General features: G+C 40.6%; 1 protein-coding gene across 4 annotated transcripts; it reads right to left on the bottom strand.

Moving 5' to 3' along the window:
* Nucleotides 1-1,694: 1,694 nt before the first annotated feature.
* LOC111268594 (5-hydroxytryptamine receptor 1) lies at nucleotides 1,695-24,619 on the bottom strand. 4 transcript variants are annotated; one of them, XR_015314293.1, is made up of 9 exons: nucleotides 24,156-24,619; nucleotides 20,987-21,198; nucleotides 16,026-16,215; nucleotides 10,328-10,405; nucleotides 8,519-8,625; nucleotides 7,460-7,676; nucleotides 7,194-7,292; nucleotides 4,576-6,795; nucleotides 1,695-3,129 (listed from the first exon to the last, which is right to left on the bottom strand). XR_015314293.1 is itself a non-coding variant. In XM_022847667.2 (7 exons), the coding sequence occupies exons 1-7, from the start codon at nucleotides 24,541-24,543 to the stop codon at nucleotides 6,745-6,747; spliced, it is 1,509 nt and encodes a 502-aa protein (XP_022703402.1). In that variant the 5' UTR covers nucleotides 24,544-24,609; the 3' UTR covers nucleotides 1,695-6,744. The 4 variants fall into 4 exon arrangements, 1 of the variants encoding a protein (XP_022703402.1); XR_015314291.1 differs by having other exon boundaries at nucleotides 7,194-7,676; nucleotides 24,156-24,609; XR_015314292.1 differs by having other exon boundaries at nucleotides 4,706-6,795; nucleotides 7,194-7,676; nucleotides 24,156-24,609.
* Nucleotides 24,620-25,934: the final 1,315 nt, after the last annotated feature.

The following is a 25,934-nucleotide window of genomic DNA, read 5'->3' as shown; positions in this document are numbered from 1 at the left end:
GAAGTCGTTTCGATTGAAAATAAATCAATTTCATTGTTTCGTAGAACTCGAGTAAGCGAAGGCGTGTTCGCCGCTGGTGGACTGTTTCTGTTGCAGGCTGATAGCAAGCGGCAAAACAGCCTGCAACAGAAATAAGCAGTAGAGTGTCCACTTTACCAAAAACCTTCACATTATTACATCTTTGATATTTCATTCAAAGAATATAATTAGGTTAATTGTCGGGGACTTGTCTGCTTGAACCACTGCTGCCAAGATAACGCATCCATAAAAGCTGGATAAGATCCAAGCATGCTTCGTATGATAGATAAGAATGTATCAAGATATATGGTTATTTATAGAGTGGCACTCAGTAACAGAACTAGTGAACCCTGTCCGGACGACGCTGTTTGGTGAAGGAACCATTTTTTAATATTATAGGAAATACATTGTTTTAAACATAAAATAGATACTGCTTCTCAGTTGGAACTTAATATAATTCACAGAATCCATTCGAAAGGTTAAGCTACTGGCTCTGCTTTAACGAAACGCAGCGACACGATTCGGTCTGAGGAGGGAGCAATTACGAATAATAAACAGTGCGTCTCAATTTCATAAAATATCGTGAATTACAAGGTAAAACAAACAAGTGATACACTGGAAACTTCTATATAAACAAAATTCTATATAGAGGTTTATTCCAAAATTTTATAGTGTGCTTACATATATACATATATATATATTAGTACTAAATACGTGAGACGTCTTTACACGTTTAGCTTATTACAAAGAAAAGTTATAGATAAATTGATCACACATATTTGTACGTATAGTTAGGAATATGTTGGGCATTCCTATATCGTAGTTCAATGCTTTCGGTTATTAATCTAAAGTTTAAGAACCACAATATGCTCACATATACTCATGTCGCAAGTTAGCACAGTCTTTGTCTACGGCTACGAAATAACTATATCTCTATCTCTATAGTTCATCTATGGACTTAGTATTTGGCACATATATATAACGTTTTCTATAAGATACGGCATACAAAATACTCTACCGCGCTGCTAACTCTGTTGCACAATTCCCGTTGAATCGTCCCTGGTGGACAGGACAATCAAGTGCTACATATGTACCCGTCGTAGTCGAAGAATGATGGGTGCGCGGAGCGGATATGAACGTCTCTGCGTTTTTCGCTTGTCTCATCTTTACTCTTGCTATAGTTACTAGCGTTGTCGCTTACTCCACAACTCCGAGGCACTACTCTAGAAAGATACCGTCGCATGCTTTGGGCGTAGTTATGCAGACAGACCCTGATTCTGTGTACATTCTATCCGCTAATACAACGTAAGTTATTTGTGTCGTTTATGCCATCACATCCAGACTTCGTTCTGTGCTAGCAGGCTCTTCTGTGACATAGGGCCTGTAAGGCTCATGTCACACCCCACAGCATCCGGCAACAAGCTGGATAGAACTGCCAAACTGAACTCGAAACGACAGCGTCTTCAACCAGCAGCATTTGAAAGAAGCAACAACTGCAACTGAGAAACGTGTAGTAACAAAAGGTATGGTGTCACGGTAGGCCTGCGTAGCGATATTAGGAAGAACATACCTTCGCCCCTTACGAGGCGTTCAATCATTTAGAAGCTTCGCTTCTATACACCGCCTGCACTAACGTCTAACAGACGAGTCCGCTAAAATAATGAAGACTCATCGTATTCCTTAACAAACATCGTTTATTATTATTATTTTCAGTCTCCGCTTTCGTACTTTCGTTTCCGCGGCGTCACCGTGCCATAGCGTGTCAGCGATTTCACTATAATTATATATATATATATATAGTTTTTGTTCAATAAAGCCATTTTCAGAGGTCATCATTATTTCTCCGAACATTATCATTATTACTCTTATTTTAACTACTATTATTCCCTTATCATAACATAAACGTTCGTGTTATGTTTTATTATGGATCATGCAACCCGTCTACGTAGTATACGTATAACGTTATATCTATCCCTAATCGTGGCTAACATTGTCGTTTGTATGGATATTTGTATCCAATCTCAGAGCGTGCTTTGCAATATCCGGTCCAATTGATTATCGACAAATCCTGTTTTTTTGGAGTCACCAGGCGTGAGTCTTTCGCACAATATCGCATAACTTTGTGATCTTCATACACGTTCTCTAACGTTAATGATAGCTAGAACAGGCGCAAGGGCCTAGATTACATAACTACCGATTTGACCATTTTCGTCATATTCTCCTTTACTCTATATTCAGTCGACTTCGTTTTTCTTTTCATCATCTTGTAGGGCTACGTTAGATTAGATTTAACTTGCACTCAAAACGTACGTCGCATCGTTAGTCCGAAATATATCTATCATATATTTTACATTATAAGTTTCTCTACGTAATAGACAGGGCATTGCAAAATGTGTGTATAGCTATGGAGCGACTCTCTGTTCACTGTGATACCTGGGCTGATTGTGGGCTTTGTTTATACGCATTGCTGTGTCTGATGCCGTTTCTATGATTCATACCTATTGAACTGCCTGCTCTGTACTTCGCGCAGATATCTGTTCTACAGTTATTGCTAGGAGCTCTAACTTCGAGTTGAATCATGATTTATGCGCCCCTTTTCATCTATCGATTGCGCCTAATTGTAGTTAGTTACTTTTTTCAATCAACATAATTGAAAGTTTGGCTTCTGTGCGAATTTTTTTGATGATCACTCGTTTAAGTCAGACGAATATAGATTATTATCATATCGTACAAAATTGATCTATAAAGTATACGCTCCGAGACGTATACGGATCTCATCCGACAACTGTGAGATACGTTGCAATTCTACGATAGTATCTCGATCGAGTTGTTTCCCGTATCTTGCCTCGTCATTATCTATGGAACGATAGAATCGGCTGCGTTTTGTTTACAGTAAGTAGTTCCCTTGTCCTGGATATGCTGTCGTTCGACGGACGATACCGGTACGGAATTTTGATCATATACACACTAAACAATATAGCCCAGCCCCCGTACGTTGACTCCTCTGCTTGTACTAGTTTTTGCATTTCGCCTGACGATGCTTGTAAACAGACATCGTCGGTAGCTGTAACGCGTTCTGAGCTTGAGGAAGTAGGTTTGCAAGCGGCGCCTCTGAGTGAAAAGTATTCTATTTAGCCATAAGTATAACTAAAATTAACGAAGAGATCATTTCATAGACTTATTACTTGGATCGATATATAACAGATGAGACATTATTACTGCTGACTCGTCTTGTAGTGGGATACCGGTGTTGTGTACGTTTCCGTGCAGGTCCACCTGTTTGCTGGGACAGCATTCTGCCCGGCTAGTTTTCTCTTTTTCAATTAGTTCAAAAACACTTTTTGGTGGCCATATATATATATATATGGTATGTGGTCCTAATGATTTGTACATAAAGTGTACACATCGTACTAGCACTATATGGCCTTTCGGACTCAGAAGCAGGTGATCGCTGCCATTATTCAGTCGGGTTTACTTGTATCTGAACACTATGCATAGCTCTCAGACCATACTGATTATATTCTAAGCAGTGTAATGGGGGTCGATGCGCGGCTACAGGTGAAGTAATATGTACTTTAAAAGACGTGAATAAATACGGACAACCTATACATTTATATTTTGAGGTTAGGTGCGTTGCGCTGAACGGGTAATAATTGTAATGCCATATTGGCCTAGGTAGACATTGGTAGGTAGTGACAATGCGGCCATATTCTCGAAAATACAGAATTCGACACATCGGGATGTGTTCATACAGATATTAATCTACACATGTTTTTATTTTCACTCGTACAAGTCTCAATGAAGCTTATAAAATACATAAAACAAATATTCTACTCTATACGATATCAGACTATTAAATGCACGGATAATTATATGTGAAAAGACTGTCACGGTCGTCCTAAAATACGTGGGATGTCCTACACTTTCGGTTTAGCATGAATACAAACATTTGCCGTTAACATCATTAGTCTGCTCGAACACATCGCGGTTAATAATAGTTTTTTTTTTATTTTTTTTATCTGAAAAAGCTTTGACCGCATATTGTCCTCGAATGTATGCGTTTAAACACTGCACTATTTTCACGTTCAGACTATAGACATATCGTTCAAACCATCAAAAAATGAAAAAAACAACGACTGACTGACGGACAGAAATGAAGTGAACCGTATAAGTGCGCCTCGATTTCAAGAGCGGGCAACGAGGATGAAATGGGCCAAGAGGGTCTAATTTCTTTTCATAATGGATGGTGTATGTATAGAGATAAAAGCTGCGACAAGATAAAAACCATGACGAAGTAAGTCTACCAACTCATCTAGCTTACTTTTCGTTGTAACAATTATTATAGTACGTGGCGTGTTTCGTTTGGGTGCCTCGTCATAAAAAAGAGTACGGTGTGGGCTTGTGAATTTATGACAATAACATTAGAGACAACAGCTGGTTGAACGAATACAGGCTATGCAAAATTTGCTCGATATTGACTCTGTGTTTCTCATATTTAACTGCTGATTCGGCACACTAATTAGAGAATTCAGACGCTTGGTCAATAGCGAATCCTACCATTGGCGCCACATGCGATGTTATCTTCAATCGTGGATAATAATGATAACTATCAGAGTGTTGCACGGTGGAGTTCAGCTAAGAGCAGCCGAAGAATGTATTAAGAAAAACGCTGCAACGCAAAGCTAACCTTAGCGGGGCGGTATCACACCCACAGAGTGACTACCTCGAAGCCACCGTCTTTGCCGTCGAGCCACTTTCGAAGCTCTGCTTGATAGGCCCTACAGAACAGCTGCTTATGACTTTTAGCTAGTTTATGTGCGTCGATTGCCACCTCGTGCTACAGCAGCGCACTTGCCGCCTATCGTAGCGCTATTTAGGGAACGGCTGAAATTGGTTGTCGTCTGCTACGCCAATGAGTTGTTGGCGACAGTAGCACGTTGTTTTCATTCTGCGTAACGATGTTGGTAAATATGTATACGCAGGACCCTGATGAATAAACGAGTTAACGAACGCACTCGCTTCTCGTTTTTCTTTTGTTGACAAGGCGGCGACCGGCCGACCGACCGACCGACCGACCGTTTCGCTACCGCGGATCGTGTAGGCTGGTTTTGACAAAAAGTAAACTAGAGAACCCAGTTGTTAGCTAGTGTTTGGCTATGTTAACGCAAACACGACCAGCAAGTTAATTGACTTGCGAGATGATTGTCAACTGCGTACAGCTAGGACCAACAGCCAAACTGGCAACGATGGTGTGTCTCTGGATGTCCATAGACGATTTATAAGTGAGCCACCTCGACGAGGTAAGAGCGGACACTACGCAGCAGATTGGCAGGGGGTGACCGGTATTTTCGAAAAGCATAAATAGTCAATTGCAAGCCTCCTCTGTTCTTCTTAGTCCCATGTCTGTTGCACGCCGTATTCTATACGGTCGCTTGCGAGTGGATCGGCGAACAAATGCCTGTCGCCATGCTCGAGGCCCGGATTGTTTAGTGAAGAAACGACGAGGGAAGATAATGATTTCCAATTAGACCGATAAAACTAAACAGGTTGAGGGAAGCAGCCTTTTTAGTTTTATCAACGTCAATATTATAGATAAAAAAAGAGGCATTTCTCAAAAAAAAAGCTAGATGGCTCTTAGCACCCGCGTATTGCCCTTCTTCGAAGCAGCTGAAATATATTTACAATCTAATTAACTGTGCTAGTGGTGTTGCTAGCTAGCTAGCTATCTAAAGGAAATCAAGTAAATGTGACGTGTAAAGACCCTTTCGAAGACCCACAACTGATTCTGACATAATTGTAATACAAAGAGCTACAGTAGCTAGCAAGCTTATTGCTTCCTTTGGTCTTGTATGATTAGGATTGTTAATATAGACCTAAATATATTAGTGTCACCTTTTTCTAATTGCGCATCTTAACGCTATATATTTCTGTGCTTAGTATTTTATCAACTGTAGGGCTCTCGCAGTTCAGATCATGTACCTAGATAATTATGTATTTCCAATGATTTTTTTTTGGATATTTAGGTGTATCGGTGTATACGTATTTATGTGGGATATATGTATTACTCGTTAATATCGCAGGTATGTATAAAATTAGCACTGCAGACGTACAGAATGTACAGACATCGATGAAAGGAGCAAACAGTGTACCAAAACCTCGTGTGGTTTAGAGATATCACTCTTTGCAGCTTCTTCTTCTGCAATATTTATTTAAAAAGTTATAACTTCTATTTCCATTGGAGAAAAATGACGATACAGACAACAGCCATGTGTAATGTAAAGAGCGATGGTATTTGAACAATTTTGAACATGTGGTACTCAGCGTCGTCTCAGCTAGACAGCTTCGGACTGATGTCCAGTAATTAATAACATTCATTGACATTCGTGTTTGTATAACAGTAACTGGTGTGAGCAGTATAATTACAATGATTACCACTATTGTTGTTAGCTCGTTATTACTAGTTAATATCCCATAGCATAGCATTAGGCGCAAAACACACTGAGGTACGCTATACGAGCACTGTCGGAAGCGCGCTCCGTTGGCGGATCGGGCCTCTGGTTGAGCGGTCGCTTGACCTGCTGCCTTCACTTTTATGATCCGTGACGACTTTGTTCATGGAAGCATTGGTCGGAAACAATATTTATTACGGCTTGTTGGATGAAGGTGAGTAACTAAAGGAAATTGATGAACAAAATGCGGACTTAGAGGACCGTGTGGACGCATTTTTCATGGATGCTGATGGTCGTGAATATTGCAACCGTTGCCCTCCGCGGGAGCCTGCAAGGTGGAAAAAGGACATTAGAGCTATTCTTATCAAAGCGACACTCTTACTTAAAAAAGCTGCTGGTCTTATCCGCGTAAAATGTCCACATCCTTTTGTTCTCATTGAACTGCCTCTTCTGTTCCAATGTCAGGAGAAAATAAATTAGGAAAAAACAGTCCCAAATTAAATCTTTAAACTATTCCTATAGCATACTTCGATATCGATTTGTCAGATTCTAAAATGTTCGTTATCTTTTAAATCGTAGGACTGGTAGGTCAAAGCTTGTGCCGCATATATTTATATTTGACCAGTGTCGTACGGTAGTGCATTGAATAACTACAATTCTCATCAGTTAACTTTTACAGTTCCCAATTCAGTTTAGTCTGTCAGCCTGATGTTCCATCGTACGTACCTCAAGTGTGTATGTACGTAGATAGTAGTCATCACGCAATCGGCTATTAAGTGTCGACCAGTGGCATCGTAAAAGCTCCTTAAATGCGCGTCGAAAGTCCTGATGGAAAGTCACATAGATGATAGGATTTAACATTGAGTTCGAGTAACCCAGCCAGAGGGCAAAACTTTTAATCTCTTGGGGCGCGTTGCATTTTGCCAGCGGCTCGATGACCGCCAAAATAAAAAATGGTAACCAACAAACGGTGAATGCGCTCATGATGATACCAAGCGTGATGGACGCTTTTCGTTCCCGAAGCATTGTCGAACGCCGCATATTATTCTGCCAACTCTGTACGCCCGAAGACACTGCCGACCCTGAAGAGGAACCTTTAATTCCACCACCACCGCCGCCGCCGCCAAGAGGATTATCGCCGTTGTGGGCCAATTGTCCATCTTCACCGCTTTCATGCCAGCCATCGTTTTTGCTATTATTTAACAATACCTGCAGAGAAAGTACAATCGTCCCTTAATGTAGAACACACTCCGTAAACGTTCTAAAGTAACATCATTCGTCAAACAAACTCGGGCTAGGTTCACTTAGAGTTCCTTGCTCTAGCTGGAGTGTGAATAGCGGCAAAATTGCGTCTCATGTCCCTATTGCTAATTAATACTATTATAGAACAGTTGAAAATTGATTACGTATTGTCCTGGTAATAAGGTTATGTCTTCGAGTCACTCTTGTTTAGTTTACTTTGTTACTACACACATAACTGCGATGTAAACAGAAATATATACTCATAAAACCTATAAAGGGGTTCGCATTTGTTTTACGCGTTTACCGTTACGGCGAATAGACATCATGAAAGAGAAGAGTCGATCTGCTTCTCAAGTAGATGCTGCTCTAAGGGACAGCCAACTTTCTTCGCTAGCTCTAAGGAAAAGCAACTAGCTCCGTTTAACTTGCTTACGTACTAGCAATATATTTTAGACAACATCGATACATTTGCTCATATCCTATAAATTAACTTGCTCACACATCCCCTCTACAATGGCTTAAAAATATCACCGTTCTGACGTTCGTAATCGCTAGAGATGTGTCACTGCGTACCTCATTTGGCAAAGTAGCAAAAGAGGAAACTTTAGATGTTGGCTTTACGACAAAAAAAAAACCAATTTTTCTATGGCTGTTAATAGTGCCGTCATTAAGACAACGTGGGCGTGAAACACCGCGAACGGAAAAAAGGTAATCATACCGCAATCTCAAAAACGAAAACGAAACGCCATTCGTAGCATTCATCCAGCCACTCACTATGTTCAGACAACAAGGGCCTATTGGGAACTCACTTGCGGATTGATCTGGGCACGCTGGTCGGCGTCAACGACTCGTTTAGCTGCCGCGTAGATCTTATAATACATAACAATCATAATAAGTAGCGGGATATAGAATGCACCTGGAACATCGGAAAAGGTTAGTGTTAAGCCACCTGCAACAATATTTCAGGCCTCGCAGTCAATATTAACAATAATGATTATTATAATGAAATTGAAATGGTCTAAAAACTCTTCAGGCACTAACTAGCGAGTCCATTCCCAGTTGTTCCGGGACGTATTGTTGATTGAGAATAAATACCGGTATAAGCGGTAAGCGTGTGTGTTATTTTTGAAATACTACGTCTCGCTTGGCGTCTCGAACTTGGTATAGCTTCTTTACGCAGTGACAGATGGCTGTCCAGTTGACGTATTTGGTGATTAGTTTTTATCTTCATAGCATATAAGACAACTTTTTAACAAAGGTAAAATACAATACTTGGCCTTAGTACTCCTTTTGGCTCGCAATGAAATTTCAAAGCTGTAGTAGGATACTTGTAAACCCAAATTTATGAAAAGAACTATGAAAATACGCCTTAATTTAACTTTCAAGTCAATCTATGCGATACCCTGTTGGATGCTGTGTGACTATTCAGGCACGTTCTATATCTCTCGGATAATTTTCCCTGTAGACCCGCAGTACGCTAACCTTCTACGCACTGTACATAAAACAAGTTCTTCACTGCGAGTGAATTTTACCGTAGTGCTTGTTATCTATTTCACATCGATATGTATTAGTGCTAGCTATATTAACAACAGCTAGAACGAACGCATGCTAAGTATTTGTAGACGCTTTGAGCAAGAACAAACTACCCACGTTCAAATCAAAATGTTTAGTTCGGACTAAGCTGACGACCAATTTAGACAGAATCGTACGTTACTCTGAGGTGTGCTTTGTTCAGCATTTGCTTATGAGTTAACCTACGTTCGGCTGAGACTAGCTTTCAAGCGCTTCGTGTCGCTATCTGAGCCCGAGTGCCTCCTACGTCTCCCCTTTTGTATTCCACTCTCTTCTTTCCGACGTACCGTTTCCTGTGCATGTACCTCTATCTGTGCGCGTGCGCGTTAAAGCTTTAGGGGACTTCCTGAGTAAGCAGGAATTTTTCTATCCTTCTGAAAATCTTTCCTCTGTCCGTTTCCTTTCGTCCACAAAAAGTATGGCCCAGCAGGACCAGTCGTTCGCTTATAATACAGCGGATAAATCTCAGGTAGCAGCAAAGTCTTGAAGGAGGAAATTTGATGAATATGTTCAGCGATCCGTTATGAAGTTTTTTTGCCTTTTGTCCGACACAGCTTCCATCTCTGTCAGCTGGGCAGTCATGACAAGTACGTCCCGTAATATCATTATGAAAAAAAAAGAGCCCTATAAAAGAGCTATTTCAACTGTAATTAGTTCTGTACGGAGACGAACATTTCCCCGTTGACTCTAGGTTAGTGGCTAACTTATTCCTTTACACTGTATTTCCTTGTTAATAGGAACACAATTAGGCCAACGTATATCCAACGTATAGGCCAACGTAGCTATCTTATATATATATGTACTCGTATACGAATGTGGAGGCCACGCAAAGTATAACTGGGTCACAACTTACGGACTGTTAGTTATCATATGATACGTATATATAGATATATTTTTCGGATCATTATCGCATTTACGTCGCGTCACAGCGCTGAAGGCCCATATCCGCGGATGATACGTGTGAAGCACATTAAAAGTGAAACTTTACGATAACATAAATACGTTAGACGTCTAACGTTGAACGCAAAGATCACTGTATAGCTTACCCAACGTAGCATAAAGTTGATAGGCGAGGTTAGGGCACACTTGACAGTTGGGTTCTTCGTCTGTACCATGCTCGTTACCTGAAAAAGAAATTTATATTTGGCATAAAATTACACACTACCGATTTTGTTGAATAGTAACAATTTGAAAATGCATAAAATAATGAAATGAGTGAGCAATCAATTTATCACGTGATTTAAAATCAAAAAAGAAAAATAGATCCTCGGCCGAAGTTTAAGGTCGCTGATAGTCATTGAGGAACTTGAATATAGAACTTGAACAGAGCTTTAGATTCACATTGCTGCACCGATAGCCTGGTCACGTAAAGCAAAGTAAATAGGGTTAGAACGTAGCCACTAAGGTGACACGAGTATTTGGCAGTTTCTTTAATGCCTTAGTAGTTATAGTTTATAATAATAACAATAAATTACAAGTTCCTGTTCGGGCAATATGAACCCAATAACATCGGTCCACAGGTATTAATGTTCGAAAATGTACGCGGAATACGCGGAAAATTGTAAATTTAAAAATATTTATGTGTGTTTCTGCTCATGCATCGTGCTTGCAGCTAACATCCTTGTAAGTATTCACAACAAGTTTACCATTGTAGATGGTCTAGAAGGTTTCTATTCGCACTTGATAGGACAAACAACATCTTTATCATTTTTAGACAATACTTTATATGTACATATATGTCCCTATATATGCATTACATCTATAAGCTCTAAATGTCGTTCAGTACTTAGTGTTTAGGAATAATGTGTCATATCATTGTGTTGGCCGACGCACTTCGTGACCGCTGATGTTACTGTCTACTCTTGTCTGATCACAAGAAGCCAGCTGCTGTTTCATGGCTTGTAATTGTTTGTAAACAGGTTGAAAGAGGATTGGAGCTTTCGATATCGCTTGTAAGCGCTTCGACAAAAGCAAACGAAGCGCTCATTATGGGCAGAATACAATGCCGCATCTGCAGATATGTCGTAACGCTGCCTTGATGCAACGTAGACCAAAGCTAAGATCCCACTTAGGGAAATCATTGTAGCATTTTTGCGAAGCTTATCCACCTCCAGTCCTCAGAAACTCTTTGGTAAATGTCGCTTCCGAGACTCACGTGAGCGCTGCTACCGGATGTCTTTTTTTAGTTCTACCTGTCTGCTTTGGTTAAACCACAGGTACCCGCGCCATAATTTGAAAAGAATTTTCGCCAAAGACCATTGCGATATCGCCACACTGAATCATACGTCGAAGATAACGTGTTTATTGTTAAGAAAAAGTATCACTTAAAACAGACAAACCCTACAAAATATCGCTACTGTAGTTCCGTATGGCTAACATAATACATTAAAAATATTTTTCCTATGTTTGGCTTTAGCTTCGAAATACAAGAGCCCTTTCTGGATTACAAGTTACGTATAAATTTTTTAGCGCCGTTTTTCCCGCCGTTGTCATGTTCCAGGTTGCATCTCTCATGAATAGGCTGGAACCTTCATCCGCACTTTCTTTGGCAATTCAATTTTCGATGAAGTGGCTGTGTCATAATGGATTCCATCTTCGAGTTCAATCGCCCTAGGCCTAATTACGTATTGTCATACGATGGCAACTATACCCCCCCCCCCCCATCTCAACGGTTTTCGTCTTCACACTTGTGTCAACCAATACCTTGTCAACCTGATCATCCATAAGCAATTAATAATAGAGAACATATCAGAAATTCTTTTATTATCTCGGATAATCATGAAAAGGAAACGACAAGGGTCATTAACGAGCTCTCTTCGGTCACACTCTCAAAGGTGTGACCAAGCGAAATAAAGCTCAATATACTCAAGAACAAAATATACAGTATTCATATAACGCTGAGATTTCGTCATCAGCGAGTCTCCTGCTTGCAAACCACTTCCCGCGGACGTATGTCTGGTCTCCAAAGAAATTGTATATTAAAGGTGTTCACAGATAAGGCAGTGCTAGCTTGAATATAGTAATTAGAACCCTCATAAATACTGCCCTCGATTTCCATTTTCGCATCGGTTCTTTGCGCATGCTCACAAAAATGTCCCATAAATGTAGAGATTAATTTTCGCAATGATTACAAAAATTAATCTCGTTTGCCAGCTACCTGCCACATTAAAACTGAAGTATTAAATTCCCTGTTCAGCAAAACAGAGCCTTGTTGACGTCGAAGCTGGAAGTCGGATCTCCTCCGTGACACTGGCAACGTGTTATTCCATTTGTTTTGTCCTGAATGTCCGTACATCTTCACCGTACATTAGTAAATGGTTGCAATCGCAGGCGTCTAAACACTAGGAACTTAATAAGGCCTATAAAGTGAGCAGTAGATTCCTATTGCCTACAGATGCTAGTAGGTCGTTCGCCTCCTTCATGCGGTGTCGTATTCTTTCGCCTTGTGCCTACGTCCTTCCATTCTAGATAAATTTTGGAAGCCAGTGGAAGCTTACCACCGCTTAAACCAGTTATATTGATTTACTGGATTCAACAACGTAGATAGGTGTTACAGGCTGGTTTATTTACAGTGTAGTACTAGCCTTAACAGCGTTCGTTGTGACTGGCACTGACCGTACGCGTACATTTCTGAAAATATATGGTAAGTATGGTGTACATCTATATATGGTAAGACAGATGATAATTTAGCCACCCTTAACTACAATTATATATAAGGACTATCGTTGCTTGTATCTTATTCTAATAAGCCTGTAGTCTTTGAGGACTTAGCTGAGCCCGCAGACCTTGTTTAAAGGTCAACCCTGCTTATTCAGCCCATACAACGTGGGTGTGTACAACAATCCAATGCATATGATCTTAGTGATAATGTTATTTTTGAAGTTTTTAAGCGTTAACTTCATTATTGCTAATGTTGTCTAAATTGCTTTCACCACTTAATACCATCCCATTATTATGTCAGGCTATATTTAGTTGCAAAACTACGTTACCTGAAAAGATTAACTAAATTAGATAACGGCTGTTGTTGTTTATTGCTTCCCACTTCTTATGTGCTTATAGCCTAACTGATAGGGATTGAAAAGGAATTTCTAAGTTGAAACTTTTCTCGTACTCCGGGTTTCAAAAATGTCCAAAAAGTAAAGTGATCACGCAAGGCGATGATATAATAACTACGAGAAATTAATGTACCTACAAATTACATTTGAATTTGAAAAGTCGAATGATATGTTCCGTTGCTTATAAATGCCACTTCCTAAAATTAGCAAGCGAACTACAAGCAATATTCGTAGCTAACAAGTTATTTTCGTACGGACGAGACCTAGCCCAGACTGTTGCGGTACCTTCTTAGCCTTAAGTAGGACTGAATAGGACGTGTCGAAAACGCTCATTTCTGCCGGCCAACATTTTCACCTTTGTAACGTCTAGAACAGTGCAACATGAACATACCAACCAGGAACCAAAGGGCTTTTCAACGACGTTGTAACATTTTGTTATGAGAAAACGAACAAAATCATAAACAAAAACAAAAATCACTCATGTACATATGTATTACAGAAAAATCGGCTATTTCAACCAATCTAATATTTCTTTTAGAAAATCTGGTTATCATTTACGCAGACCCAATAGGCCCTGTAAATTATATCCTAACCCTAAAAAAGATAACTTCTCTAGAGCTTTTCTGGTTTTTTTTAACTGTCCGTTTGCCTCACTTTTTAATTTTTCCCTCTTCCTGAGAAAGCCTTTTTGAAAGGTTGTACCGGCGCGCCGAACTCTTTCTAAATAGACTATGCAACCTTTACCCTCTTTAATTAAAATCTTCTTTATTTAGGCAGTTTGGTCTAATAGGCCACATCTTACCTCTATCTATACGGAGTATTCATTTTCGCTTCATTGCCTAGTACAGGTACGATGGTATCAGCTTCATCGAGCGATTTCTCGTTGAATTATTAGTGTTGTATTTAGAGATGGTGCCTGAAGGAGACCCATGAGACCGAGAATAGGTACGGTACCAACTGAACATGTAGTTAACAGCTGAATCGAATAAAAAACAAAGTTCTGAAGGATGGGACTGCGTCATTTTCGATTCGGGCTACTAGATTTAGTTGGTTTGTTTTAAATAGCTTTTACCACCCCGTGAGCATAACCTTGAACTTACAGCTCTGAGGTAGAACATTTTTCTGGTAAGTTTCGTTAGAGAACCGAAGATTATGCGAAGGATTTCAGGCACTCATTAATAATCGAAGTATGTATCTTCGTTTTTCCCTCTACTAGTCTTATTAATGTTTAGCAAAGATGCTTTACATAATTAATATCTGGAACAACTATTTCCTTGAAAAAATGTGTAGTGGACAAACGATGCCAACAATTTTCAAGACAGTCTTAACAAACGCTCAGCGGCAAAGCTCTGTTAAATAGCATGCATACTTATGATTACCCCCGTGATATACTACTAACGCGCCACTTCAGTGTAGTTCATTACAGACGCCGTTTACTAGTCTCGAAGGAATGTCAAATAAGCTCATCACAGATGTCTGAACAAGACAAAAGGTTGTTTTTAGCAGTGATTTATGTAAAGTGTGACGATACTTTAACTGCGTAAATGGGTCGGAAAGGTCACATATTGTACTTGTCCAATAAGAACTTTTACGTTTTAGAATCAGGTGACAAAAGCACGCTTCATGGAAGAAGAACGCCCTTGCTATTGCTGATTGTATCAAGGGTTTTCGTGGGGCATTACCTTTCTGAACGTATGTATTGGTAAGGCAATACGCATACTATTTACAACACCGCTGTAAATCAGTCCTAATACGCAGGCAGGACACGCACCATATTATGTCAAATATAAGGCTGCACTTACACTTACAACAATTTTAAGACATTCGAGACATCGACAACTTCAATCAGTATTCGGACGCTCCGTGCACACTTTGACACATGGCACTAGTACTGGCCTCCTTTGAACATGTTTTTTTTTCTAATAAAAACAATACAAACGATACCTACTGTATAGTTTGCAGCCGTAGTCAGCGACCTCGTAAAATCGATTGCCTATCGAACCTGTTTGAGTCCGCCACAATGCCATTTTATTCCAAAGCGCATCTCCTATTTCTGTATATGGTGCAGCGCATCTGCGCATACGAAACTCTAGCGGAAAGTTTAGCAGCAAAGGTTATACGGCAGACTGAACCTGATACTCGACATGCGGGCTGCAGTGCGTGTTATACTCGCAAAGAAAATGATTTTTCGTGAAGTATATTTGCCAAGTTTTCTGCTACCGCTGGCAACTAAATAGCGGTAGACCGTCGGTCGCAACGAGACGAGCGTACCCTCGTCCCGTCCTTTCAACCAGACCTAAGCATATATAGAAAATGTATTCAGATACCTACAAATTTCTATGTCTTCATTTCTGAAAAAAAAATTGGCTTTTCATATGCATGTGGTGGAAAAGACCGTAACGACGAGTAGCATCAAAACAGGTAAGCCATCTCGTCGAAAAGCCAATCTCTTTGAGATGCTGCTAATATGGAGATAGCATCTTCTAAGAACCCAAGATGTTTGTGGCCAAGTTCATTGGAGTCTTTGCAATTTTAACAGGTAACACACGTCGCGTAACATCATGCGGTTTGTATTCTGAACAAGATCTAAAGGTGTTTCAAAGCATCACCTTTCTTCCCCATGGCCGGCTATTAATCAAGAGGATCAATTAGAAGTATAATAATAAGTAAGCTATTCAAAATCATTTACCTAGTACGATGACGGGCGGTATCGAGATGAGGCAGGACATCGACCACACTCCGCAGACGTAACAGCAGATGCGCTTTGAGGTTCGTCGAACTCCGTACGTTAGCGGTCGTGTGATAGCAAGATAGCGGTCCACTGAGATCATACACAGATTGAGGATTGATGCCGTGCATGATGCCACGTCGAACGACACCTATAATTGATTCGAAATATGTATTTCTCATTTACGTATATTTATTAGTTCAGTCATATTAAGCTATCCGTCATATACCTCGATATATATTACATGGCAAAAAGAACCTTGCACGAAGTACATATACATTTAAGTTAAAACTATGCACAATGATGCGTCCGTTCTGACGCATTCTTCTACAGCTCAATCCCAATGGCCCAGAAGTTTTGTCGGGATGGATTATCGAGTGTAGTAAACATAATCAAATCTACCGCCAGTACGGTCACGCTATGGTAGTGTCTGCGACAGAGCCGTATCAGATACGCATCTGATTAAAAAGTCCTAGAGCAAGCAGCAGCTGAATCGTTAAAAATTCATCTCCATCATCTTATAACAGTAACAAAAATGAATTTGTTGGGCGCATGACCTACGCTTATTCACACGTCTCTGAGAGCAAGTAAAATTCCTACTGTAGTTGTACTTAAAAGTACATATACGTATACAGTGGTAAAGGCTCAGCTGGTGTCTGAGAGTATGGAACAGAGACTTTTATGGGCGAGTATGTACAGAACACGTACATACTCGCCTATAAATATAGAAATAAACATTAGTCTACATATTGCACAGGCGTGTAAATGAGAACAGGTTGAGCATAAAATGTTTTCGTTCGGATATACAAAAGCAGAATAAATAAACGGAAGTGTTAATCATTTCTTTCCCGTAAAACTACCGAGTAACAAAAAACGCTGCAATATGGCATACCCTGGAACAACTCGATATGCGATGCGCGTGAGTAGCTAACAAATAGGTAATCTCTAGCAATTAGCCGAGGGAGCATCCTGGCAGAAAGCATGAAATCACCGATCGTTCGACGTTTCCGACAACAGTTTATCTCTATGAATAGGAAATTCGAGCTTCCCGTATAGTGCCCTATGTCAGAGTATACTTCAACGCGCACACAGGGGGTGACTAGATGGAGCAAGGAGTTCGTAAATGTAGCATCGTAGCAAGGACGGTAAGGTGCGGTTCGGCGAAGATTTACAGGGGACGAAAAGGGAAATGGAGTTCTAGAGTTAGGAACGCTGCCCAAAATAAACTGTGCTAAATGATGGGGCAACTCTGTAAAAAAGTATATGAGCGGCTGTCTGTTCTTGGATGACCATTAATGTGTAGATTTGAAATAGCAGCAGGAGAGAGCCTTCGAGGACCGTCTCGGTTTCTGTCTGCGTAGGTCTATGTATGTACAAATACACAGGCATGTGGTAAACTAATGCACGACAGTGTTAGCCGACGGCCAATCTTGTTTGCAGTGGCAGATTTATTTTTTTATATAACCTAGCAAACTATCTTCAGTTATTATATAAACGATATTATGCTTCGTATGTCGCCTTCGACTAACTATTATTTATTTAACCGATTGCTTTATTGAATCCGAATGATGAACATGGCGGTTAAAGGCTTATCAGGGCAAGAATGAACAGGTATCAAAAGCTTACACTCGATAACGAAAAACTACTTCCCCGATGCTATTGTTGTCGTACAATAATAAAGCTAATAGGCAAACAAATGTACGCTTCGAGCACCAACGTCGTTCGAAAAAAAAAATAATTAAGAATTAATAAGCAGATGTAAAACGCTAGAGATACCGAAAGATGAATCAGCCAGCAATTTAGGGCATCGTTTAGGGCATACTATACAGTGCGTCTCAAATATGTTCACGTTTCTAGAGCCGATTTGTACGCGTAAAATTCGTGTAGCAAGCCACGACTAGGTTTCAATATCGCGGTTAAGTCAAACGTACATTGCATCGGGTTTTTATATTGAGAACATTTCGGTCAAATGAAATTTTTTATATTTTTGTTGCTAGCTAAAAATGCCCTTAGAGCCTTCTTAACCAGCTTACTGAGTATTCTATAGAAGAATGGTAATACAAGAACAGCTCAGGATCTCTGCTTAGGCACCGTTTCGAGGGCAAGACACGTCACCTTGACTGGCCGCTGCCGGCCGGCTAAAGTCCTATTAGCTCGGCCGGCTGGGCGATGTCATTATACAGTGTAGTGTTCTGGGTTGGTTACAGGTAAGAACGCTTTGATCAAATTTCTGCGTCTCATCTGAACTGAAAGATTATCGGTAAGGGTTAATGACCAATTAAACGGCGGCTTGACGATTTTGTATTATAGGCATAATGTATGTGATATTATTACGATATGACAACAAGAAAATAAGAAATTTCGAGCGAAAATCAGTTCTCATGCGGTTAAGTTATCGATTTCACAGACAGTCACATTGCCATCGTATGTTACTAACGGATTACGATTAAAGCACATTAAGCCTGTTTGTCGTCTGCAAATATGGCACGTGTAGGAGGCGATATCGAAGCATGCGATATTGATTAGAAACGTGTTTGAATTTGGCGGGCGTACGCACACAACCCCATACGTACATAGTTCCTATACATATCATCTGTACAATGCAGCATAGGGATTGAGAAGCCGAGGGCTACACGCGTCAATATACGATTGCGTATTTTCAATGCTATACGGCTGATTCTGTTGTCCCATAACATATTCCTTTTTTCTCTATCCTTCCCGTCCTTCCGCAGTGTTCAAATCAGGCAGGTGCGTCTAGACCCTTGTTTTAATATATTCAGGTCTAATATTCATACAGAGCGTCTATATAGTAGTAGATAGAAAGCGTCATACAGAAGTCGCTTTCATTCGCTTAACGACATTAGATACAGTATCTCCGACGTCGCCGCCCTTACATTGCCCTCCGTGTGCAACCGTGTATAGCCACTTTAGCCACCACAACAACCGCTTTTAATGTTATTTGTGCAGTAATGAAATACAGTGATACCTTATCAACAGTGAAGTAGTTTGCATAGGCAATGTTTATGTCTGCTTTGTTTGTACGCTGACGCGTGGCGTATAGCAGTACGTCACTCAACTATCTGTGATACTTCTATGATGGCTCCAACTGGGAGAACGGATGACGCGATGATCCTCATCAGCGTACGAAGCTAGGTAAACGGTTAGCGATTGCAGGACTGCAGCCACCTTGCAGACAACAACGTAATTCGCTAGAGACATATTTACGGGATGTAGCTATTACACATCTATTCGCGATCTGTCTATTGTGGAGGTAATGGCGTTCAGATCAGCTAGCCATAAATAGTGTCGACGATCATACTGCCAGACTCGAATAGATCACTCTATATATGTTTCATGGTTGAAAATACTATATATGGAACTACTATGAGGAACGAAATTTGTGTTTAAATCCTTCCATGCAACAAGCCATAGGTCAACGTACGTTCAAGATACGTAGCAATCGCGGAAACTACAAAGGCAAGATTTGCCATAGTTAAGCAAAAATGCAGGTCAGATGGCTCTAGAATAAAAATAAAATAATTAACTCTATTATCTAATCTTAATCATAGGTTGAATGAATAGTTCTCATCAGAGTCGACAGATGGTGCTAGCGTCGGATCAACTGACCGCTAAAACGTCTCTCTAGCGAATATCTCTGAAGATAGTTATTCTCACTACTGAGCATGTGCCGTGTTGTTGTTAGAAGCAATGGACCGGTGCATTTAGTCATGTAGTTTGCAAAGGCATATATTGGGCATTGTCTTATTTATTATTGTCGCGCTGAAAAAAGTGCTGCCGAGACAAAGAAAATGTCCGAAGGTGATTTTATCTCTTTAGAACTAACTATCTGAACTTAAACGACAAGTCACGCTTCGAACGACCACGAACTGCAGGCACTTATTAAGCGGCTCCGTAGACCCGAGAGCTGTCTACGCTGCTAGGAGCGGTCCAGATGACTGTAATCGCTCGCATGAGCTAGGAACGATCAAAAAGGAAGAAAAGCGGATAAAGTGATAAAAAATGACATATTTGACAATATGCTATCGTATAACTGAAGAGTTTCTATAAAATGTTATTACTGATAATGAAAGACTGACCTTTTACGACACTCCACATAGACGCCACAAAAAAATATACATGTTTAGAAGCTATACATTTGCATATCGTGCGATGAGAAAATACTGCTTTATTATAAGCTAGTTAAACCTTTGAAAATAATCCGAGGAGATTGCTATGCAAGTCAACTGATCCGTCTGAGTCACGGAACTGGTACAGAAAACTCTGAACTGGCAAAGGGCGGCGCAAAGTGATATCGCTATATCATGACGTTATATTGCGTACTGCTTTGATGACTCACCAAGTGCTAACGGATCTCCTATGGGAAACTCTACTCCACCTGGCGCATAGCCCGGACATAGCTTCATTTGGACATAACTTGTTTCTGTCAATACAGCAGAGCCAGAAGGAGAAACACTTCAAAAATGAGGCCGAAGTCCGCAAACGTGTCGACAAATAAGCCGCTTAAGAACGTCCCAATATATTCTTCGGGTTACATCAGCTAGCAGAAAGATTTTAAATAGTCTTAAGAATTGAAAGCACTGGTACAACTAAGGTGTGCCCACTTGTTCGAGAGTTGCAATAATTTAAAGTAACTAAAAAACAACGGGAACTTTTAATCAACCCAATATAGGAAAATCCGATTTCCCGTTTTTAGCGGACTTATATTTAAGCCATTCGACACGTAAGCATTTTACTATGTCAAGCCAATACCATTTTTAACATGCATCTATAAAGCATATTAGTTTCACTGGTGTAATTTTATCGATATCTTTTTATATACACAAGTGAAAAACGAAAATATTTATACGCCTATTTTTTTGTAGTTATTATCGTCTAGAAGGATCATGTCCTTGATTACTTACCCAAAGATCGCAAACAGTGGCGCCGAGGTACCACTTGCCGACAACATCGAAATACATCGCAAACGGCATCACCAGTAGGGCGACGCAGAGGTCCGATACGGCAAGCGATACAAGTAGGTAGTTTGATGGATGTCGGAGCCGACGAACGGATAGGACCGACACACACACAAGAATGTTCCCGATTGCCGTTAGCACGATAATGCACGTCAGAACTGCAGAGAAACAACCAACAAAGGATAAACTATTATTGGTTACTGTTGTTTTTTTTTTACTTACGCCTACGCGGAATTGGATTCTTACAAAAAATAATGAAAAGCTTTTGGAAAATTGAATTGCATTATGAGAGAACGAGAGTGAAATGTATCTTCGGGTCGGTGAACAGCTACCACGTTTGTGTCTGTTGAGATATTTGGAAATGTGTCCGGATACAAATATAATGGAGGACTAAATCTCTCATCGCCTACTCGGGTAAAGGACAGCAGAGTTCACAGATCTGTTCATCTTAATACAATGTTTACGCGCTATTGTCCCAGGCCTTATCTCTCTATACAGCAGCGCCTAGAAGGGCACTGCGTCCATATTACTGCGAATAGAACATAGGCATTAAAATTTTTTTTTAAAACACACAAAAAAATATCAATAATATAGGCATAGCACCTTTACTCGAGTATCCATTAGGTGAGCCTACACCGAGTTTGTGTATAGTGTCCGACACCTAATCAAAATATACAGCGAGCAAAAACTAATATAGTCAAGCCCGTTATGGGTAATTGTTGACGGCCCTAGTCTTCATTCGTTACTCATTAAGGCTTAACTGGCGCATTTCCATGCCGAATGAGTCATAGTCGGCGTTAATCGACATAGGACAGCGACACCGATTCAGCTAATGAAAAAGCTGAAGACTACATAATTTGATCCATATATTATCGCCTCATTTTGATTATAACTTATTAAGCACTGCTGCCACGAAACGCATAGACGATTCTCATAGACTTGCATCTGTTGGGTACGACGCGAAATATAGCTTTTTTCACTACTTTCATTCGTTAATTTTTCTCTCGGGGAAAACTTATGCCACCTAACGTACATATGCTTTGAGAAATTACTCTGTATATACGATGCGTCTATATTAAAAAAAGTAAATAAAAAACTATAAAGATTATTTACAGTTTTAAGTTTAGTCTATAAAGGTCGACATCTAAGAGGTTTCTTATATGAGCAAGGCTGAAGTTTTGTGCGAGCTGTAATTCGTGTGCTCATATACCCACGAATATGACGATTTTTAGAAAACAAGCTAACCTACGTCAAATAACAGATGGTTCAGTGACTTAAGTTTCTGTCGAAATCCACTTTACAATACTGGCTTTCCGTGCTACACAAATTGAAAACTTGCAGATTGTCTAGTATAATGCTATCAAGCACGAACGAACCTCGCGTGCTGAAAAAATTAGAGAATAAATGCCAAAACTATCGCTGACCCCATTCATTTCCACGGTAGTTTGATGGACTTTCTACATAGTAAATAAAAAATGGCATACGTCGTGTGGCAACGTCAGCCACAGGCGAGTGTGCGAACACGAGATAGGACAGACTTAGGTAAAACGCACAAGATTCATTTGCCACGCTTTGGATGGCGTCAATAAACATACTTAGGTTATTATGATTGATTGCCTGGTAACAATGTGCTCTTGACCTGATTTGTAAGTTCACTTTTGTTTTCAAGTTACAGGGACACTGTATTACGAGGTTACACCTCAGCTTTATCGTTTATGCGTGTACTTCATTGCTATTATACTACTAACGCCTCTTTGGCAGCCATTAGTTATTGGATTATGGGAAAAATATTATCGCTAATTTGGTCTTTTCAGTAGCAATAATAGGAAATAGACTGTGAAAAGCAATGAATCGCTAGTATATTGGATGCGTAATCTATAGACAAAGTAACTGAGGTACTCAAAGTAGCCTTATTCAAAATCTGTTAGGTTAGTTTAGAGATATTTTATTCAAGGGAAACGTTGGACTAGTCCATGAGTCTCATAGACAAGTTCGTCGAAGTAAGTTGATGGCTGAATTTCTCAACATTGATTGATCTATTGACTTTTCTGCCGTTTGAGAGAACGATTTGGTACCACTGCAATGTTCACAAGCGTTAGAAGGGCTGCCACGTTAGGCGGTAGCGACAGTCATCGTTTTCTGCACTATTGATTAACTATGATGTGTACAAAAAGGAGCTAATGAAGGACGCTTGATTTGATACGGTTAACGTCCTCTGATAAATCGAAATGGAGTCCCCAACTTAATCCACGTTGAATCAAGTTGGGGACCCCAAAACTACACATCTATGCAGATTCTCTCCGTAAAGCTAGTAGCTGAAGCCATTGAAATAAGTTACACTGTTATGCATTCAGCAGTCGAATAATGTATCCTCATTGTGTACGTTCTGCGAAATAGCCTAAAGAGCTTTCGCTCACGCCTAATGAATAATGAGCCATTGTCGTTTTCGTTGATTGCTTTCATCTTTCGACCTATGATTTGATAACTGGTAGATGTTGGCATTATTGGAAAGCTTTTTGTTTGCTGAATATGCTTACTGCCCTTGTGTCGATTGGACGGCGAAAATTTAAGTTTAACTTCAGGCTTCAAAGACGAGTGTTTAAAGTGAAACAAATGTGGCTAAATTTCTTATCTGACTTTGGTAAAAAAAAATTCTCAAAACGACGTAGAAAGGGCGTAGTGCACATGGTGCGGACTTCACAGTTGAGATTTATGCTCACAAGGGGCTTAATCGGAGTTAAAAGAAGCGTCTTCAATTTAAAAAAGCATTCCATTTGTTCTATTTTCAAGTTTGGCTAAAATTAGCTTGAGGTATCTTTGAAGAGAATGACTGTTAAATAAGTCCATATTTCTTGGCCTAAGGGTCCTCACTCTCTACTGAACAAGTGTTGTGGCCCGTACGCGAAGCTCTTAACCTCAGAATAATGTCAGTTTAGCAAAATTTGCTTCTTTTCATCGTCCGTCTTTGAAGCCCGAGATCAACAATTGTCAGTGATAACGTGCCTGTAAAGCAGAAGCGAAAAGAGAGTCTTCTAACGGTATATGGCACTTGTCTACCAGCAAATAAGACTATTTTCCCTATAATATATTACAAGTGAAAGTAGAATCCACCTACCGATGACTTTCCACGTTGGATTCTCCTTCTCGAGACTCTGCTCGAATGGATTTAGCGCACTGACTGGGTTCGGGTACTCGAGCGGCGAGAAATTGGCGAACAATAATCGCTTGAACTTTTCGCCGACGAGCGGATCGAGGACTGCACTTACGCCAGAGGCCAGTGTATCTTGCAGGCCTGGTATGGACGGTAGTGCTGCGAACGATGGGAGGGGTGACCCTTCTGGAACCTCGGGGGTCATCGAATTTCCGGCGGCTGCCGCAGCGGTCGCAGCAGCCGCGGCTACTGAAGCCATGTCGAAAATTTCCACTCCACCAGACGTTGCCGCTGTTGCCTCCATAGAACCAACAGCGCCACCAACGACTCCATCGATCCCACTCGAACCCATGCTGATCTACGAATCGAATGTTGTTGACTCGGGGGTCGCTTTGCGTCGTGACACAGAAAGAGCAGCGGATACAGATGTAACTGTCGATGGGTTGATGTTTACTCCCGTGCGCGCACAGTTCAATCGCTGCCGATTGTAAACAATCGTATCTGCAGTTCGTCGGTGCAGGGTTCTTGTTTTCGTTGGGATTGCTGCGACTGTTGACTCTTGGGATGACACTGCTGTCGTTATTGTGATCGTGATAGCAACGGTGATAGCACTCGACGGTGTGGCGGGACAAACTGAAGTCCTCACCGAAGCGACCATTAGCGATGGCTTCCGGCTTCGTCCAGCTTTCGGCTGGCGGCATTCCTACGACAACCTTCGCATGCCGACCACATCACCGATGATGAAGTGCTATAACAGCAACAAGCAAAGCGAGATAAGGAAACAGCTACTAGTTAAATTTAGGCAGGATGTATAGTTATGCTTAAATACATAGGCAATTCACGGCACTAATTTGCCGCTCCCCTAAATAGCATACCGTTTACTGAAAAAACCATGTGAGAACAACTCGTACTGGACCAGTTAGCCAGTACTGCAAATAGACGAATGATTAGGTGTAAGAGTGCTTGCGTAATGTGGCAGGTGACGACAAATCATTGCATCAGTCCCTTCTCGAGGACCAGCCCGTTCAGCCATTGACAAAGAGTATATAATACAGTTTCGTTGTATAGTGCATACTTACGAAGAGACATTGTGCTCAATATAAAATAATAAATGAAGACGCAATTCATCAACTTAGTGAAGGGCTCCACTAAATTTGGACAAGCCTAACACGAGCATTCACGCAATTATTGCTCGCTGGTCCACCCCATTGCGTCAGACAGTGGCCAATCGTTTGCCAAACAGAAAACGCAAGTAAAAACGCTCCTCTCGCTAAGCCGGTGCGTTTGCTCTATTTCGCATTGTCAAACCACAGGGGGCAAAGTCCACGAAAGAAGCGCTATTCTTCAAAGGACAAAGACTTTTCCCGTTCTCCATTCCTTCGGGACAGCGTACCCAAGTGCACCCAGTGTGCTTCTCTTTGTGTAAAGGGTTTTCAGCACATTCGATGCCATACATCATCTTTTTTCCTTTGAGATACTCGCACGATAGGCTATAATGAATGCTGCAAGAATCTAAAATACATTTAGATATTTGAAGTTACTCAATTCCGAATGTGTTATGTCCTTCTCTGCGCATCTATGTATGTGTAGTTTCGTGCGTATCAAGTTGCTTGCTTGCTTGCGTGCAGAGGGTCAGTTGAGGCCATGAGAGAAAAGGAATTCATCCGGCTTAGGCCTACTTTCAGAGCTTTCGTCAACACTGGTATGAAACAAACAGGCTCCCTTTCATTGGCAGTGCAACGC

The sequence above is a fragment of the Varroa jacobsoni genome, unplaced genomic scaffold (genome assembly GCF_002532875.2).
Source record: "Varroa jacobsoni isolate VJ856 unplaced genomic scaffold, vjacob_1.0 scaffold_1302, whole genome shotgun sequence".
Lineage (NCBI taxonomy): Eukaryota > Metazoa > Arthropoda > Arachnida > Mesostigmata > Varroidae > Varroa > Varroa jacobsoni.
Note: the sequence above shows the minus strand (reverse complement) of the source record. Positions and strands in the feature narration are given on the sequence as shown.

Excerpts from the sequence above, each read along its gene's own strand:
- LOC111268594 (XM_022847667.2), bottom strand. The coding sequence starts at position 24,543 with ATGGGTTCGAGTGGGATCGATGGAGTCGTTGGTGGCGCTGTTGGTTCT. Across the intron at positions 8,626-10,327 it reads TCAACTTTATGCTACGTTGG|GTGCATTCTATATCCCGCTA; the intron begins GTAAGCTATACA and ends CCGATGTTCCAG. Across the intron at positions 6,796-7,193 it reads TACGTACATACACACTTGAG|GCTCCCGCGGAGGGCAACGG; the intron begins GTACGTACGATG and ends TCCACCTTGCAG.